The sequence below is a fragment of the Anarhichas minor genome, unplaced genomic scaffold (assembly GCF_050575085.1).
Source record: "Anarhichas minor isolate MPS153535 unplaced genomic scaffold, ASM5057508v1 ptg000024l, whole genome shotgun sequence".
Taxonomy (NCBI): Eukaryota; Metazoa; Chordata; class Actinopteri; order Perciformes; family Anarhichadidae; genus Anarhichas; species Anarhichas minor.
The window spans coordinates 10041661-10061413 of record NW_027466470.1 but is presented as its reverse complement, the minus strand read 5'-3'; the positions used below and the strand labels follow the sequence as shown (position 1 = coordinate 10061413).

Genomic DNA, 19753 nt, shown 5'->3' with positions numbered 1-19753 from the left:
TCTTCCTCCTCATTTCTGCTACAGCGGGTTCAAAGTCAAAGTGCCATAAAATGAATCTGTCAGTCAAAGGAGAGCTGCGTCTCTTCCTCATTCATATTGAGACGGATTCAAGAGCTCGTCGGGACAAACAGCAGCTCTACAGCCGGCTCAAAGACTGGGAATTAATGAAGATCACTGATAAAAGGACTGATAGGTAGATCTCTTTTTTGTTATATGTTACATTACATGCTTTATTATTCTGTTACCCATGTACACTGTAACCATTGGCATTGAGCACAACAGTGGGCTTTAAAATAAATACTGTATAACAGAAGTTACGTTTTCTATGATGCCGATGAGCTAAAATTTCAGCTGAATATGATTTTTTGGAATCAGTTTTGCCTTTTCTTTGAAACTTCACAACTCATTATATGGATTTCTTTATGTAGGGAGTAGGAGAGCTGAAAATTGGTGATGCTGAGAAAGGTAAGCTGAAAAAATGAGTCATGAGTACGGATTTTATTGATGAGATTACTGCTTCCCAGAAAATACTTTCCTGCAGTCATTCATTCAAGGAAATACTGTAAACCGATAAAAGGTAGTCACATCAAACATTCTGTATTCTGAGGGACATTAAAACACAAAGGTGGATTTGTTAACATATTTATTGTGCTCTGTATTTTCAGGGGGAGTGGGTCTGGGTGGACTCTGACATCGGGGTACCCATTGGAGCGAAGGTCAAAGTAACCCCATCTGGTCAACGGTTACTCGTGGACGATGAGGGAAAGGTAAACACTATTTACTGGCTAGTTGAACAGCAAAATATATATGTTGAAGCATCGTAAAAACATTTTCAGTCGGGATCCACCTTTTATTTTGCCTCTGCGATGGCATTAAGTTGTTGAGTTCAGGTCGTCCATATGTCCGGATCATTCTCGTGAATGCGATATCTCAAGAACGCCTGGAAGCACTCGCAAAAAATTGCCTCAAATGTCCACTTGGATTTGAGAAGAATTCATTTTTTTTTTTTTTTTGTGGTCAAAGGTGAAAGGTCAAGGTCCCTGTGACCTTACCACAAAACACATTTTTTGGCCAAAGCTCAATAATTGATATGCTAGTAATGCCAACTGACCCTTAATCAAATGCAGACTGGCCAATAGTAGCGTCGCATCGGCCGGCTCTAACCAGGGTACGTCAACAAACCGGCTGTGCTCCGTAGACTCTCATCAATCGTTCCAGATGTTCTTCATTTTCAGGCTGGTTTTGTGGATTTCGAGCGAGTCATGGTTGAACGTTGTGTAATAAAGATACTCGTTACCCGGAGAGGTTGGAAGGAGATATGCGTTTGTTAAACTGTGGAGCTAACATTAGCACAGAACGTTAGCACATAATTTACTAGCGTTAGCACGCCCATGCTAAACAAGCTACTGAAGGGTCCCCGAATGTATACACATGCTGCTTTTTGCTTTTTAATGATTGTAACAGTGAATAAAATAGCTTTACAGGCACAGTGCTGCTCCTTAATTTCATTCACTTTTACACTGTGATCTGTTGGCTTTAGCTTCTATCTTTATCTTTTTAACCAGTTTTCGCTGATCAATCAGCTTGACATCCAGGATACATCCTTCAAATGCAAATTGTAGATCCTTCTCTCTGCTTCTTTCTGAAATCGCTTTTTTTTTTCCTCCAAAATATTAGATATTTATCGAGTGAGTGCAGTTAGTGACAGTGTGAGCTCCATAGTTAGCTCTGACAGCTTGAGGAAGTAGCGGCGGGGCTTAGTAAGCGTCATTTTCACTTTAATGTGTAATAGGATACAATGATGAAGTAATGTAATTTTGGACATAAACTGCACCTTGACTGTTTGGCGGAGGCATACAACCACGAGGCGGTAATTGTAGTTTCTTACTTTGACCTCCCAGGAGCAGAGTCTTTCCCAGGAGCAGGAGGCCTCTGTCAGGATCATGCACCCTACGTCAGTGGAGGGTGTGGATGACATGATCAAACTTGGAGACATGACCGAGGCCGGTCTCCTCAGGAACCTCCTTCTCCGACACAAACGAGACATCATCTATGTAAGGCACACATGCAACACGCAAACTGTAGTATACATTTGAAAGTGAGCAACCTGCCACTGGGGTGAATGAATTTGACATTTGAAAGTACAGCTTCACCTGAAATGTTTCCTGACAAGAGTCAAGACCAACAAAACCAAATTTGACATTTTTCAATGAGCATTTCAAACTAAATCCTGGTAACCCATAATCTGGGTAATTTAACTGTCCTATGCACTAAATGTCTTACACAGCCATTTCCCTCTGATTGTAGACCTACACAGGCTCTGTGCTGGTGGCAGTGAATCCATATCAGGATTTCCATTTGTATTCAGGTGACCAGGTAAGGCTGGTAGTAACTGCTAGAACTACTAATAGTACAACAGTTTCAGATCATTTTGCCTTTATCATCTAACTTTGGATCTCGTCGTCGTAGATTACAGTGGTGATTCATGTGTGTATCCTGTTGTCCTTCAGGTGCAGTTGTACCATGGTCGAAAGCTGGGGGAACTCCCCCCGCACATCTTCGCCATCGCTGAATCCTGCTACTGTAACATGATGCGTCATCTCAGCAACCAGTGCTGCATAATCAGGTCAGAATGAATCACTTGTAAACTGTTGCCGATAGGCAGTCTTAAATAGAGTTAGTGTTCAGGTTTTTACTTTCTGATCACTAATTCATTTTTTCTGACTTTTCCTCAGTGGGGAATCAGGAGCAGGGAAGACAGAGAGCACTAAGCTGATCCTGCAGTACTTGGCAGCAGTCAGTGGTGAGCTCTCTGAGAAGCAGATTGAACAGCAGATCCTGGAGTCTAACCCAATACTAGAAGGTACCACATCAACACAACTGTGCTTCAATGATACCGAGACATGCAGTTGTACTCAACAGACAGGCAACAACACAGAATAAGGGGTAAAACAAAAACAATCAGTGCTCAAATATCCCTGTTCTGTCTCGTGCAGCGTTTGGAAATGCAAAAACAATCCGCAACGACAACTCCAGTCGCTTTGGGAAATATTTGGAGATCTTCTTCAATAAGAACGGAATGATTGAGGGTGCTCGTGTGGAACAGTATCTTCTGGAGAAATCTCGTGTCTGCCATCAGGTGGGTTAGCTCTTTCCAAACACCTAGCTCCTCTTATCTGGGCAGATAACCTATAAAGGCAGGGCTGGTTAGATAAACATGCTGTTATCATGGTCAACAAGCGATCTATGTCCTGTAGAGCAAGTAAATCATTCCATGTTGCCTGTCATCCCTCTCGTTCACTGTACTGAGGAGCGAAAACACACAAAGCCATATGAAATATTACTAGCTCATTTGACTGTGTTCATTTACACCCACTTGACAGAAAAGTGACACCTTTCACACACTTTTAGTTTATCCTTTTGTAGCAATAATAGCACATTTTTTCTCCACAACCTCAGGCCCTGGAGGAGAGAAACTACCACATATTTTACTGCATGCTGGCAGGAGTCACGGCAGAGGAGAAGAAAACCTTGAGCCTTGGAGATGCTAAGGAGTACAAATTCCTCTCTAAGGTATTACAATATCTACCTGCAGCTCATTCTGTCACCTTAGCCAAAACAAGCACGTCATCTACAGACAGTAAAATAATCTAAACCTTTGCTCACATGTGCTGCAGGGCAGCAGTATCGTGTGTGAAGGCAGGGACGATGCTAAGGACTACAAAAGAATTTATTCCGCGATGAAAATCCTGACCTTCTCAGAGAGCCAGTGTCAGGAAATCCTCAAGCTGCTGGCAGCCATATTACACCTGGGAAACATCTGCTTCCAGGGTGAGTGCATGCATTTTAGATTCCAGGTCATACAGTTCTCTTTCCCCCATTTCCAGTCTGCCTCTACACCGTCTTCTGTCAAATACTTTTGGTGTTGTTGTTGTTGTTACATTTGATCTCGTGTTCCCACCAGCAAACACGCAAAATAACTTGGAAACCAGTGACGTCAGCAAGTCAGAACACTTCAGCATCGCAGCATCAATACTGGAGGTGGGCACTTTCTTCTCTACGCTCATATTTAGTGAGTGATTGACAACGAGACTCTGTATGTTTTTCACAGTGTGTTTTGCGAATAGGAGATTGAGTGAACATGAACCAGCTTGCACCATCAACGGATCTTCATTCTTCAGCATTAAATGATGACGTTCTTATCTGTTCTTTTCAGGTCCACAAGTCTTCCCTGGCGACGAGTTTGACCCATCGTTCCTTTATGACCAACAGAGAGAGGGTGACCAAACCCCTCAGCGCCGATCAGGCCTCTGACTGTAGAGACGCCTTTGTCAAGGTAATGAAGCCAGTGGCAGTAAATCAGAGAGTTGCATACTTCCTTATTGGATCCTAATCCCTGTCCCTAGATGAAACTAATGAACATTACCCTATGAATGCTGGATAATAATTTATAAGGAAGTATGCCAATTCAGCTGCATGGGGCAATTTTGACCTTTGATTGCACAGAGAATATTAAACAAACAACCATACAGTCACGAATACATTTTAGGGGTTAACATTCCTTGGTTATTTGTGGCCGATCTCTCAGGCAATCTACAATAAGTTGTTCATATGGATCGTTGGGAAAATCAACGGTGTCATCTATAAGAAGTTGACCAGCAGCCCCAAATCCTCCTTCCAGTCCATCGGCCTGCTCGACATCTTTGGTTTTGAGAACTTCAACACAAACAGGTCAGGACATTTCTTCACACTCCCTTAATTAAAGCTGAGCGTAGCACAACTCTGTGGTAACTTGAAAGTTAATGTCATCCTGTCGCTTCACAGCTTTGAGCAGCTGTGCATTAACTTTGCCAATGAAAAGCTGCAGCAGTTCTTCGTGGGCCACATCTTCAAGCTGGAGCAGAAGGAGTACCGGAAAGAGGACATTGTGTGGAATAACATCAAATTTAGTGACAATCAAAGCATCCTGGACGTTCTGGCTGTGAAACCCTGTAACCTGCTGGCTCTCATAGATGAAGAAAGCCAATTTCCAAAGGTGGTGTATTGCTTTTTAGTTGATTCACAAACCAAACATTAGTTAAGCTTTTACTGTAAAATCTGCCAGTTCAGTCAAATATTTCCATTTGTTTTTAATTCGAAATATGTTTTGATGTGTCACAGGGCTCAGACTTCACTTTGCTGAACAAGATGAACCAGCAACACAGAGGGAACAAAACCTACATCGCCTCCAAAAGTGAACACGACACAGACTTTGGGATTCGCCACTTTGCAGGCGTAGTTTACTACGACTCCGAAGGTACAAAGGCAAAATGCAAAAAAAAGTCAAACTAAAGACTAAAAGCGTAATGTGAGCTGAGCAATGTTTTTTTTTCTTTCTGTTTAGGGTTCCTGGAGAAGAACAGAGATGCCGTCAGTTTTGACATAATCAAGATGATTGAAATGACCACCAACAAGCTGCTTCGTCAGGTTTTTGAGACTGAGCTTTCAACCAATGGTGTGAAGATTAGTAAAAACAAAAAGATCATCATGACACCTAAGACCTCCCTTCGGGTATGAAACTATAACCTCACCAGCCAGTTACTTTCATTTTGCTACAAATATAATCCACTTGTTTTTGATGGACATTTATTTGTGGTGCATATTGGGATACAGTGAACAAGCACCGATAGTGACATTGTGTGACAATTTACAGTTCGCACACATTTCCACATTTTAGTGTCCTCTCTATCATCCGTGCAGGCTCAGACTGACAACCGTAAACAGGTGGCGACGCTGAGCGGTCAGTTCCGTCAGTCTCTGGACTCCCTCATGAAGGCTCTGTCCGCCTGCCAGCCCTTCTTCATCCGCTGCTTCAAGCCCAACAATGAAAAGCAGTCTAAGGTGAGTGACACTAGAGCTTTTAAACATAACCGTATAATTGAGCAATTATGTTCGATAAACAAATGACATGAGGGTTGAGAAAAGTTGCAGTACTGTTTACAAAAATCAAGACATTTCTCCTAAATCTTGTTGTTGTGAGTCAACCGTCCCTGTCTGCATTTGTTTGTTTCTCCTTTGCCTTAACTGAAGAAGATACAATTAATTTCCTGCCATTCAGCCCCGCTACCATCTGTCCTTGCACTGGATAAACAACGAACTCTTCCTGTTTTGTGCCATAAAGTAATTGACCAAATTTCCGGAAAAATAAGACAATATAATATAATATACCATGTTGGGATAGTAACCGGGAAGCTTTCCGCACCCTTTTAAATTAAAATGTATCTTCATCCGTCCACCATTATTTTATGTTAGTGCCATGGCTGTAGTGAAAGAAGTTGGTCTACCACATTGGTTCTGATTGGAATATCTCAACAACTACTGGATGGATTACCCCCCACTTTTATACAGGCATTCATGGTCCCCAGAGGATGACTTTTCTTGTTACTACTGTGTTGCAATCCCCTGAGTTTTCTTATTGTGCCATTAGCAAGCCAAAGTTTAAATCTATCCTTTGAAATATCTCAACATACATGATGAACATGCATTCATGGCTCCCAGACAATGGATGATAATACATTTGGTGATCCTCTGACTCTTCCTCTAGCAATGAGCTTGACATTTGACATTTAAATTGAAATTTTTGATGGATTGTGGTACACACGTTGATGTCCCCCTCAGGTTGAATATATATATATATATATATATACAGTATATATATATATATATAACAATATGAACAGTGGACTTGCAGAGGTGATTTTGCTGGTGCTGTGTAGGAAGAAAACAAAAATGATACTCTGGCCCGTATAGAAAGAATATACAAACCCCCTTTAATGTGCTCTCCTGTAGGCGTTTGACAGAGAGCTGTGTATGCGTCAGCTGAGATACTCCGGCATGATGGACACCATTCGCATCCGGAAGCTGGGATACCCAATTCGCCACACCTTTGAGGATTTCCTGAAGCGCTACAGGGTGCTCCTGCAGACGACCGTCTGTGACCCCAGAACTGTTAGTCGTGATGATCATACGTTACAATGATTTCATAAAATCTTTCTGGAATCTAAAATGTTATTGCTAAATGTCACTCAAGATAATACTGTTCATGCGATTATGATGGCCACATGATGGTGTACTTTTTTATCGTCTTTCCCCTGGAGGAATTTGGGCTATCATTAGTGTCTCTTCATCATCTTTATTGTCTCCAGGAGACATCTGCTGCCTGTTGTGAGGCCATCTGCCAGACAGTGTTTGAAGGAGCTGACGAGTGGAAAATAGGCAGGACCAAGATCTTCCTGAGGGTGAGGAAAACTTTTAATTCAAACCATGATGTAACACAGCTTTACTGCAGATTAACAGTAACAATATTAACTGGTAAAGTAGTAACAGTATTACGAACTAGCAGCTAAACTGTTGACATTACTTCCTCTCTTCGGTGATTTGTGCATATTTAAGTCCTTACTGTATGCTGCAGTTTACTTGATTTATTTTTTATAAGATTTGGATGATTTAATCTTGGAACATCATGGATCGCAACGATGTTTTTCTGGATAAATCAGAAAGTAGAATTGTGTCTTTTCTCACTTTATTTCAGGATGCTCATGACTCCGTCCTGGAACGAGTGAGGGAACACAAGCTCAGCAAGATAGTTCTGGTGATCCAGAGGGTCATGCTGGGACACAAAGACAGGTGCAGATTCTAAGAAGACTAAAAGGGGAAATCACATAGATATAAAGAACTCAGAACTGAATGAGGTCATGGGTACATTTCTTTGTTTATCTCTAAAGGTCTGGGTATTACTAAACTTTAGCTACAGATTTGGTATTTTTATTGAGATACATATACTTCCAGATGAAATGTGGTGTCACAGAAAAAGATGTGTGATGGAGGTTTCTTTTTTTGCTTATTTTACAGAAAGTCTTTCCTGAAGAAGCGGAGGGCAGCTGTGGTGTTGCAGAATCACTGGAGAGCTTACAGACACAACCAAATGACAAGAAAGGTCTGATGCTTAATAACCTTTTATAGAACTCAGAGCTTGCATAGTTGACACCCTGCTCTCTCTTTGATGTTTGCTATAACTTATCTCAAGTCCAGTGGCCTTGTCCTTTGTTTCCACTCTTGCTTCAACCAGCTCCGGCACGGCTTTGAACGGCTGGCATCAAAGATCCGCAGCCGTAAGCTGTGGTTACAGTACCAAAGACAGCGAGCAGCAGCACTAACCATACAAAGCCAGGCATGTACTATACATACTGTACATGGTATTTACAGTGTAGCGTTACTACATTTTCAGTGTCCGAGGTTGAAAGTTTAACTATTTTTGTGTGTAGATATATACACGTACGTTAACGTGTTTAAAATGCATTTTTGATTTTAATCAATTTTACTACTATTTTTATATGTTAAATGTGTGAATTTCACTTTTATTATTATTATTATTACAGCGAAGCAAAAAACTACTTATTGTCGGTCCTTTTGCAACACAAACTTAAAAAAAAGAGATTAGTTAATTATTTCGTGAGAAAATTAATCATTTCTGTTAAACTGCAGGTTCGAGGCTACCAGGTGAGGAAGGACTGGAAGCAGAAGAGAGACGCAGTCATACTGCTGCAAGCTCATAGAAGAGGACTCCTGGCCAGGAGAACAGCTCAAAAGATGAGAGATGACGTAAGAACTGAAAGTCTTGAAACTAGAGATAACATAATCACTGTTAAGCAATAGGCGTGTTGTATTAACAAACCTTTTCACCTCTTGTTTCTATATCTTCTCTCAACCCAACCCCTCCTCACAGGCCTCTCTTTTGCGCCTGGCGAAAGAGAACGAAGAGAAGATTGCTTTGGAGCTTCAGCAGCGACTGAAAGTTATCGCTCAATCCCAACTAGCTGAAGAGGAGCCTGAGCCAATCTATGAAGAGCAGCCGGAGCCAATCGATGAACAGGATTCAGAGGAGCACACGTATGATCTCCAGCCCACGCCTCCTGTGGAAGTGGTAAAACAGGAAGCACACCGTTCAGATGAATTTGAGGTTAGGCAATATTTCAGATGTGAAATGTGACATTAATGCATGGTTAGCCTTTTTATCATATATAATTAATTTACTGAATCCTTAAAGTTAATTATATTTTTACTGTTTAGAAGAAGAGGAACATGCCAGAGCCGGTGGAGGAAACTTCAGTTGAGACATCAGAGCTGGAAATCATCGCTCCGGCCTCACGCTCACCAACCCCTACCCCGTCGCTGGAAGAGGACGAGGACGAGTTTGATGACGCCAGTGATGAGTTTTCCTTCTTCAAGTTCAGCATCCTTCACTTCGAGAGCAACACCGGCCACACGCACTTCAACCAGAGACTCAAGCAGCCGCTTCTGCCCCACGATGACGAGGGCGATGCACTGGTGAGTGGACCGAGAGGAACAAAGAGGCAGCTGTCTTACCGTCAGCTGCAAAGATTTCCAGCTTTTGCCAAAGCTCACCCCCAGTTTCGTCTCATCTTTTGCTAATTTTTCCTTCAGGCGTGTCTGACTGTATGGTGGATTATATTGCGTTTCATGGAGGACTTGCAAGAACCAAAATCTGTGGACGCAATGTCTCAAGCATCCAGCACCATCTCCCGTCATATGCCTCAGAGGCAAGGCAGGAGGCTGAGCAGCCTGGTGGGACTGGACCAGGTAACATATTACAAAAAGTTTCTTTTTCTGCTGCTGCATAATACAGAAGATCACCTTGAATGTCAAACAACAGCCTCTAATTATCATGTCTTTTCTGAATAGAAAATACTGAGGAAGAACAAGAAAAAGCTCGGAGGTGGAAACAGAAAAGCTTCCGTCATTCTGGAGGAGGTCAGCACTAATGTTGCTCTAATATTAATCAATCAATCTTTATTTCTCTGTTGCTTCAGTATGAGCATCTTATGCTAATTTTTACTTTTTTTTGTCATCTTTACCAGCCAGAGAACATTATGGAGGACGACGACATTTTGATCGGAGAGGGCCCGACACTGGATCGGCCACTTTCATCTTTGGAAAAACTACACATTATCATCGGATACGCTCTATCGAGACCAGACATAAGGTAGAGATGGAATGATTGTTGACACTATAGGGAGGAACAAACATAGATATGCAGATATAACGTTTGTATACGGTGGAGCAGCATTGTGCAGCCATATAACATAAGATTTATATCAATCAAATTTGTTCCTTTTTTTCCATCATTAACGTTTTAACCGCCTTCTGAACTATTGATGTTTCTCTTGCATCTTGTTGCATTCATTGATCAGTTCTTCTTATACTCTTCTACTGTCTTGTTTATCACTGTTGCTCTCATGTTTCTCGGCCTGTGCAGGGATGAGATTTACTGCCAGATCTGTAAGCAGCTGGTGAACAATAAGAACAGGAAGAGCCGTACGCAAGGTTGGATCCTTCTTTCCATCTGTCTTGGGATCTTCCCCCCAACAGACCTCTTCGAAAAGGTCAGTCTGCAGCAAGCATTCAGTAAAAAATATAAATTTAGTAAAAAAATAGTTTAGAAATTGTCATCATTCTTTAGTTGGTGGTGTATTCTATTGACACTGTTCTATTCTCCTCTGTTCCACAGTATTTGGAGACTTTTGTCCGCAGAGGTCCAAGTGGTTACAGACAATACTGTAGTGAGCGGCTGCGCCGTATAATAGCCAACGGAGGAAGAAAGGAGTTGCCCTGTTGGATAGAGGAACAGGTAGAAGCACTGAATCACATTTCTTTGTCTGCGTCGTCTCTTGACATTATTTTCTTGGCCAAGTTTATTGTTGAAGAAAAAATATTTTCTTGAGCAGCACACGTCGCATCAATCAGCTATGAAACTTTAAAGTATTGAATTTTTTTCTTGAATTTCTATAAGCATTTGGCGTTATCTATTTTTCATACTTTCCTGTCATTTCACACGGGTATATGAGGTATGAGGGGGGGTCTTACCCTACATCAGTGGGCAGAGATGATTTGCAGGTGGCGGTGGCAGTTGAATACAATCATGTAGCTTAAAACTGCTTCTGTAGTTTAAAGAAGAAAAATCCATAATTCCCCCAAAATGCGGCAGAGGAATTTTACTTTTATTACTAGTCCTGTAACTTTATCCACACCAGTCGAAGTCACCTGTTTTTTCGGCTCAGCTGCCTGTTCCACAAGTAGAGACTAACCTCTGGTGGCGCGTGCGGTGCACTACAATAAAGCACATCGATACAGCGTCATAGAACGTGGAGCTTCTGTATTTATGATGGTATTGAAAATCCTACCGTCAGGATTTGTAAATACCCTGGTATACCTTAATAAAACCAGCTAGGCCTAATTTCAATTCAGTCGACTCTTTCTTCTCTGCTGACAGGCTGCCAAGTCCAAGGAGCCCATAGATGTGTCTGTGACCATACTGGACGACCGCACTGTCAGTCTACAAATGGACTCGGCTTCCACCTCTGCTGAAGTCTGTCAAGCTGTGGCTGACAAGATTGATCTTCGAGACACATACGGATTCTCCCTGTATATCAGTCTCTATGACAAGGTGTGCTTCACTTCCACATGTCTTGTCTCGTCTTATTCAGTCAGACCTTCCCCTCTTTTTTGCAAACAAAAGTGCACATGTGTTTGGTTGTCCCATAAACTGTGATTCCAGTTTCTTAATATCAGTGCTGAATTCCAGTTCAAAATATTGTAGTGAACCACGCTCTTAAACCGTCTTTCGTCTCCAGATGTGGTCTCTGGGCAGCTGTGGGAAGCATGTATTCGATGCAGTGTCTCAGTGCGAGCAGGAGATGAGGAGGCAGGGCAGGGAGGAGAAGGACACCCCCTGGACACTTTCCATCCGCAAGGAACTGTTCACACCCTGGCACGACTGCTCAGTAGACCCGATCAGCACAGATCTAATCTACAGACAGGTTATCGAGGGAATCAAGACGGGAGAGTACACCAGTGATAAGGTGAGGCTCAGGAGTGAGAGGACTTTGTTTACTTTTACATACTTATTATAACTTCATTTCTCTTGTAAAACTAAAAGACAGAACCCAACATTTGTATGGTCACGGGTTGGATTTTGTCTGTGAAAGATGTGAATTTTATATCGAAAAAGCACAGAATTTGTACCCCTACGTCTTCTTCTCTCCACCTTTTTATATGAAGAAGTAGCAGTTCTTTAACAGGCTAATTATATTGGCCCTTTGGTGTGATGCTACACTAGGAACAAAGAACAATAACGAGGTTAGCATCATAATGTTGCTCCCTATTTCCTAGATGTGTAAATGAGCGACGTTGGCAGCATGTTACATGATATAAATGACCAATTCAAAATAAGGAACAATTTCTTCAGATTTTGTGTAAACTGTATCAAATAAAAACATGTTGCGTCTCTCAGGAGGATGAATACGTCCAGCTGGCAGCAAAGTACTATTACATCCAGTTTGGGTCTACATACAACAAAGACAACGTCCAGAAGGTGGTGAAGGAATGCATCACCACAACCCTTATTGAGAACAAATCGATGACAAAGTGGGTCCAACTCATCAGCGCAGAACACTTAAAGGTATAGTGCATGGAATTAAACAACAGGCCAAAATTAGACTCTGTATGCATTTTATAAGCCTAAAACTAATTTGTGTGTGCCATGTGTAGTGTTCTAAATACAATTTTCAGTTTTATTTCTTTATCACATACAAAAAAAGGTGAGTCACCTCTGGATAATTCTTACCTCCTGGTCCTACAGGGTCCTTATGTCAACGCGAAGCCGAAAACAGACAGCGTAAAAGGAGAACTGGTCAACAACGCCCAACACGCATGGCCCCTGCACTTCTCCAAATTTTATGAAGCTACATTGATATCAGGTCAGTCATCATACAGTTTATATTACCCACAGTATTTAACATGCAATACATGTTTTACTCAACACCCAGAGAGGTTTTAATAAAATATATTTTAAAAAAAATCAAAAAACGAATTTGAAAAAGGGTAAAAAATATTTTCTTACTGCAGCTGGGTTTACTGCAGATGAATGTCACCATTTAATGTTATTAGTATGTCTGTGCATCCCCACTGATCTCAGATTACTAGTTGTAATTTAAGAAATGGCAGAGCGCTGCTTCTGAAACATTGCATTCCTATATCTGTCCACAGGACCTCCTTTGTCCAAAAGCAGATTTGTTGTGGCTATAAACTGGAGTGGCATCTTCTTCATGGATGGCAGAGACAAGAGCCTCCTTGAGATTCCTTACCTAGAAGTAAAGGAAGTACACATGATCAGGTATGGACAATTCATGTTCTGCTGATATAATCATTTTTTTTCCTTGCAAAACATTCTGAGTAAAAACATCAAACAAATAACACTTTGATGTATATAACCGTTCTAGTGACAGTCATTTCAGTAACACCCAGTCACTGAGTTTGACCACAGTCAAAGGAGAGTATGTCCTGAAATCATGGGACGCTGCGGACATGGGCGCACTTATTGAGAAAAACCTGGACGGGCTGAGACAGCGCTCAGTGTATGCACTGGCTCAACAGGATGCCAGTAAACCAGGTAAGAGTCTACATATAGTATTAGGCTCAAACACACTTGCACATATGAAGTCTATTTTATCCCATTCATGCACAAAAAACACACATATGTCTCTCTTTCTCCATCCTTCTACAGATGACCCCATGTTCGTGGTTTGTAAACGAGGCGACCTTCTGCTAGTAGAGAAAGATGAAGAACGTTCTCCTGATAAGAAGTTGATGGAAGTTACCAACCAGCGGACCGGTGCCAGTGGTGCGGTCCACAGGGATACAGTGCACTTCCTGCCGACTCTCGAGAAGCCCACTGACGTTATGCTGGTAGAGTTATCCATCTTTTATTGTAAAATTATTATATTTCAGCATTCAACTTCACTATTATAAAAAGAGGACATTAGAAGAGAGTGAATATGAATAATTTAAAATCAGTTTATAGAAATAGTGGCATGTATAAATATAGCCTGTAAATAAAATTGTTGTTTGTATTTACATAATGTAACAACGTATCAAAAACTGTAAAGGCCAAATTTAGCAGTGGATCCATGAGTGTGATGTTTCGTATGAGCTGCCCTTGTGGTGTAACTAATGAACTGCCTCTGACCCCTCAGGAGCTGCTCAGTCCAGGCCAAAGGAAACCACCAACAACACAAAACGCCACACAGAGAAACGAATCAGTGGCTCCTACCTCTTTAAAAGAGTTTGCATTTGAGAACTTCAGGTATTATTATTTTTCAAATTTACATTATGAATATTCGTCAAACAATATGTCAGACATTTATTTTACTCTATATGAATGGCAGGTTGTTTATTAGTGTTGCAAAGAGCAAAAAACTCTCAGGAAGCAAGTAGGACCAATGTGCTCACACAGTTTGCTCCCTGTCTGTCGCAGGCCTGCAGGTAATGCCGGTCGACAAGGTGCGTCTAAAGGGGTCATCAGGGAGAAGCTGTGGGCTAGCTCCAGAGAACCTCTCAAACAGCCCCTCATGAGAAGTCTGGCCCACAACTCTGATCTCAGCAACCTGGCCTGCAGCACCTTCACTGATATCCTTCAAACTAATGCTTCCCTGTTGCAGATGAGGGAAAGTTTGGACGCCGTTCCACTCACATCCCTGTTTCAGTAACAGCTGAAACATTTGATAATGTTGACCTTGTTAAAACCCCAAATTCTCAACATGGTTCAGGGGATTTTCCAAACCGTATTCTGTTGCAGGGAGTTTCTCCCAGCTTCACTGATGACGAGAAATTTCAAGTTTCGAATGAAAACATCAGATAATAATGTTGTTTTCACTCACAAAATTGTTTATTACACCTAATTAACTGCATGTAATCTGCACCTTTTTTTTTTAGAGGAATAAGTCACTCTAACAGGGTTGTCAAACTCATTTTAGCCACCCATAGGCCATACAGCCCAATTTGAGCTCGAGTGGGCCGGAGCATTAAAACCATTGCATAATAACCTATAAATAGCAACACCTCCCATTTTGTCCCTTTCTTTTAGTGTGAAGAGGTACGAGAAAACATACACAATTGATGAACAATCCATTTACTAAACAGATGATGAACAGCCTGAGATGTCTCGCTGATCTCTCGGCTACGACTAAAAACTGTTTCTTCAAACCTCAATTAAGTTATCATTTCTGCTAATTAATTTCTTTAGCAGGCCTCGTGTTTGACACCCCTGGTCTACAACACATAAAGGACTATGTGATACAGAACTTAGTCTGTGTGAATCCTTAACCGTGGCTGCTACCTATCCTGAAGTACATGGGCGACTACCCCATCAAACATGCTCGCAGTCCTTTAGAGCTGACTGACCAGATCTTTGGTCCTGCCACGCAGCATGAAGCTCTGCAGGACGAGGTCTACTGCCAGATTATGAGACAGATGACCAGCAACAGCAACAGGTGCTCCCTCCGCGTGTACTTCTGTATGTTAAAGCATTCACACACGATCAAGAGCCAACATATAAAATCCCCTATGATTCCCCCCCCCCCCCCTTGCTGTTCTGGCTCTCCCTCCCTCTCAGGTTGAGTATGGAGCGTGGGTGGCAGCTCATGTGGCTGTGTTTGGGCTTGTTCCCGCCCAGTCAGAATTTGATGAGACACACAAAGTGCTTCCTGGAGTCACGTCCCAGAGACCAGCTGGCTCCTGGCTGCCTGCAGAGGCTGAACGGAATGTGCAGGTCAGCCTGGAGTTAGATACTGAAATAAGAAAAATAAATGTAGAATGTAATGTGATGACTGCAACATCCTGTGCAAAGGCTTTGTTACTGGTAGTTAGGTCATGAATGAATAACTACATTTGAAAAACTGTTGGTCCATATTTAGTTCATTACTGTTTTAGTCATAATAAGTAATAGGAATCATCAGTGCATGTTTTTAAATCACAATAGTGTGTACAATACATGTATTGGAATGCTTTGTAACCTCAGTAAGGAGCCCAGGAAGCTTCCTCCCCATCCGGTAGAAGTGGACGCCATCCAACAGAACAGCACCCAGATCTTCCATAGAGTCCACTTCCCAACTGACACAAGTGATGTAAGACACAACACTCGCCTCTAAACACTTAGATGAGATGTCCATTAGCTTGCACTTGATCGTGATATTGATATTAACTAGCATGATTTTTTTTTTCTGTTTTGAGCTTAGCTTTATTTTTGGTCATTCTATTATTATCGGTATATCCATCTGTGAGGAAACATCTTTTCTCCCACATTTATTTCTTAACATGAGGTTCTAAAATGACTTCCAATTTCCATATTTAAATCTCATATCACAGTCCATTTGGATAGCAGCGAAGGTTTCTATCCTAACTGTTCTTTGTGCAGATATTTGAGGTGAAATCGACGACCACAATCAAAGACCTGTGCTACAGTATCGCCTCTCAGCTCAGACTGAGCTCACCTGAAGGATACGGCCTGTACCTGAAAACGACAAGCAAGGTGGGGTTGGCTAATATTCCTGCAGGAGTTTGTTTGTTTGATTCTTTTTAGCCATTCACTACATTGTAGTTTGACAAAAAATATGAAGATGTATTGATTTCTAGACAGCCGAAGGGGATATTTTGTGCTTTGGTTTGCATTGAAAATATGACTCACTTTGATTTAAAAACTTTGATACAATGAAGTCATACATTTCAATCTTATCTACACTGATGAATTAATAGTCTTCTTCACAGTTAGTGATTGGAATAACCCCCTGTGCCTCTAACCTGTTTAACATACTGATATTATTCTGTTTTTAATTCTTAGCTCGTAACCTTGGAGGAGCAGAAATACTTTTTTGACAGTTTAAGGCAGACTTCAGAGCCTGTTAAGAAAGGAAAAAAAGTGAAAGAAGGTAATGCTTCATATACTGACACCTTCAGGTCTTTATAGTCGGTGGTTTTCCATATTTATAATTGAGGTTTTGTGTCCCAGGCAACCAGGCCAATGTGCCCTACCGGGTGATCTTCAAGAGGAAGCTCTGGTTCAATGTGAGCCCGGGGAAAGACCTGGTTGCAGACCTCACTTTCCATTTCCCACAGGTGTGCAACCAAAACACACTCTTCATTCTGCTGCTTTTTACTCTTTTTCAACAGGCGGAATTGTCTTGACACATAACCTCTTTTTTTTGCCGCCACATAGGAGCTGCCTAGGTACCTGCATGGATACCACAATTGCACCAAAGAGGACATGACCGACCTGGGTGGGCTGCTCTTCAGAGTCGAAGTAGATTCAGACAGGTCGCAGTTTGTCATGATCCCCAGAATGCTGAGGAAGCTTGTTCCTGCTGACCAGTTAAAGATGATGTCCCCTGACGAATGGAAGAAGGTAGAATAAGGAATATACAGAGGCAGGGCAGACATTTATGACAATTCCTCTTTTAAAAAAACATCTCTTTTGGAGAGGCACCAGGAAGAAAACTGGCTTTTTCCATGAATGTGTCTAAGTTAAGGGAAGTCCACTGAGTAGTTCTCTCTTTGCTTTTTGTTCTACTTGCAGCACATCATCGCTGCCTATAACAAGCAGAGTGGCATCACGGTGCAGGAGGCCAAAATCGCCTTCCTGATAGGCATCTCGAGTTGGCCGACCTTCGGCTGTTCCTTCTTTGAAGTTAAAGTGAGTCCTCGGGATGAAATGACAGCAAAGTTGGCAGACAACAATTTGAGGAAACTGTTTTGCCTCATTATGATTTCATTTGCATTTGACTTTGCAGCAAACTTGTGAATCTAGCTACCCGAATGCAGTTTGGATCTCCATCAGCAAGCAAGGAGTTTGCATAATAGACCCAATTACAAAGGTAAGTTTACTAATATATATCCTCTTCCTTATTAGTAATAATATATGTACAGTCTTGTCATGTTTCTTGTTAGTATTTTATTTCCCTGTTAATCAAATCTAGTCTGTTACATTTAATCTCAGTATATTATATTTTATAATAACCCATTGTGGGTGGAGGATTACATCTTAATGTATCTTAATCATACTGTCAACCTTTTAGGAGCTGCTTGTCATGCACCCATTCAGCCGCATCACAGATTACCAAAGTGAAGGCAACTACTTCGAGATGACCATCGGCACCCTGGGCAACATCTTTGTCTGTGAAACCTCAAAGGTAAGTGGCTGTCTTTTAAATTGAATTTCACAAAGTCCAAATCCACAGAGCACAAGCCAACACACATTGTTCTATAAGTCAGTCTGTTGAGTTTTTTTTTTTTAAATGACACATTTTCTGACAAATACTTCCATTTCCTCCTTTATCAGGCCAACACAATGGTGGACCTCCTTATATCGTACATCACCATGTACGAGAGGCAGAGGCAGAACTTTCGACCAAGGAAACAGATGTTTTCCTGAGACTTCAAGAGCAAAAGCAGAGACTGAGATGCTGCGATTTGCATCTTTCAGTGATGACAAATGACAATGACAAAATTATATAGATTTGCTTCTACTTAACAAGATAGTGATGTTCAAATTTGTCTTATTGTAATTTATTTTGTTTTGACCGCAATTCCTAACGTGTCATTGTGAGAACTGTTGAGAGTCTAGAACATGAATTGAGATGCATGTAAAATTAGTGATATAAACCTTTAACATGTCCAACATTGAGTCATTTAGATTAAAATGATTGACTTTTTTTTGTCATTTATTAATAACTATTGCAGTCACAGAGGAGTGAATACATTTTCCTGCTCCATCATTAAGTTACAGTAGATTAATTAGATTACGATTAGTAGATCGTTTGCCTTAAATTAATGTTTTTATATATTTTATTAAACCTCTAATTTCATTATGGTTTGGATTACACATTTAAAGTTACACACTCGATGATGATAATGACCATTTTGCATTGTTTTGCATTGTTTTGCATTTTGCATTGTTTTGCAAGTGTCTGTGTCATCACAGACACTTCAACTCCTTTCACTGTTTCAAAACGCTTCTACTATACATTTTTAATCTCAGTATATTATATTTTATAATATAAACATTTCAAAACATAAATTCATGGTGAGGTTTTCCTTTTCACCATTAGTCCCATAGTGCCCTTTACACTGGAATATTATTTTCTCTGCCAGTACAATGAGACCCCCATTTTTTATTTTATTTAAAATGCAATTTAACATATCATTATACTTAACATACTTTTTTATTTAATAGAGTTACAGTTTTCTGCACATTAAAATATGCCAAATGCAGGATTTTATCTGAAAGTCAAATCCTGCATGAAGACATGTTCAGTCATCATTTGTTCATCCGGCTTCACAACTACAACTCTTCAACAAAAATGTGAATAGAGATTTCTTAATTTATTATTGTTAGCATTTTCCACTGAGAAAGTTAGCCTACAATGCTAAAAGATACATTGCAATTCATACCATCAAACATGATTATATTATCTAGGATCTAGTTGATGCATATTGTGTTTATCATATGGTACTAAATAGAATTTCAAAATACTGTACATATGTTCATACATTTATATATGGACACATATACTTTTACATTTAATTACCTCGTTAATTGATATCCATTGAAATTATATGAGAGGAAAAGGGCTATTATAAAACTGTAGATAGCATCCATGAATGTAAATATGAAAAATGAAATATCACACCTTGTGTAAATGTACGACTTCTTCTTTTCCTCTTTAATTTGTTTGTATTTTCAAACTTGTATTAATATTTGAGGGGCCATCATTGTTTTAGGCAACAGTTGTGTGGCTTATACACAAGCTGAAGACAAAATCAGCTAACACACAGCTTTCCATCAGACATTTGATGCTCCTTCAGT

The 19753-nt window shown here is 40.7% G+C and overlaps 1 protein-coding gene across 1 annotated transcript; it reads left to right on the top strand.

Annotated features, from left to right (window-relative positions):
- The first annotated feature begins 453 nt into the window (after nt 1-453).
- LOC142956314 (unconventional myosin-VIIa-like) lies at nt 454-18462 on the top strand. Its single transcript, XM_076097837.1, has 49 exons — nt 454-465; nt 666-767; nt 1902-2054; nt 2308-2376; nt 2511-2626; nt 2736-2863; nt 2997-3139; nt 3460-3573; nt 3678-3831; nt 3965-4041; nt 4217-4336; nt 4589-4731; nt 4825-5035; nt 5161-5296; nt 5384-5550; nt 5740-5880; nt 6829-6987; nt 7185-7277; nt 7571-7665; nt 7891-7975; nt 8108-8209; nt 8524-8656; nt 8757-8998; nt 9112-9366; nt 9484-9639; nt 9742-9810; nt 9918-10042; nt 10316-10442; nt 10568-10687; nt 11330-11503; nt 11691-11918; nt 12350-12517; nt 12698-12815; nt 13093-13231; nt 13338-13507; nt 13622-13803; nt 14091-14200; nt 14372-14523; nt 15233-15386; nt 15509-15664; nt 15914-16019; nt 16310-16423; nt 16733-16820; nt 16901-17007; nt 17108-17293; nt 17465-17581; nt 17679-17762; nt 17964-18077; nt 18227-18462. Exons 1-49 carry the CDS (start codon nt 454-456, stop codon nt 18317-18319), a joined length of 6507 nt encoding a protein of 2168 aa, XP_075953952.1. The 3' UTR covers nt 18320-18462.
- The last annotated feature ends 1291 nt before the right edge of the window (nt 18463-19753 follow it).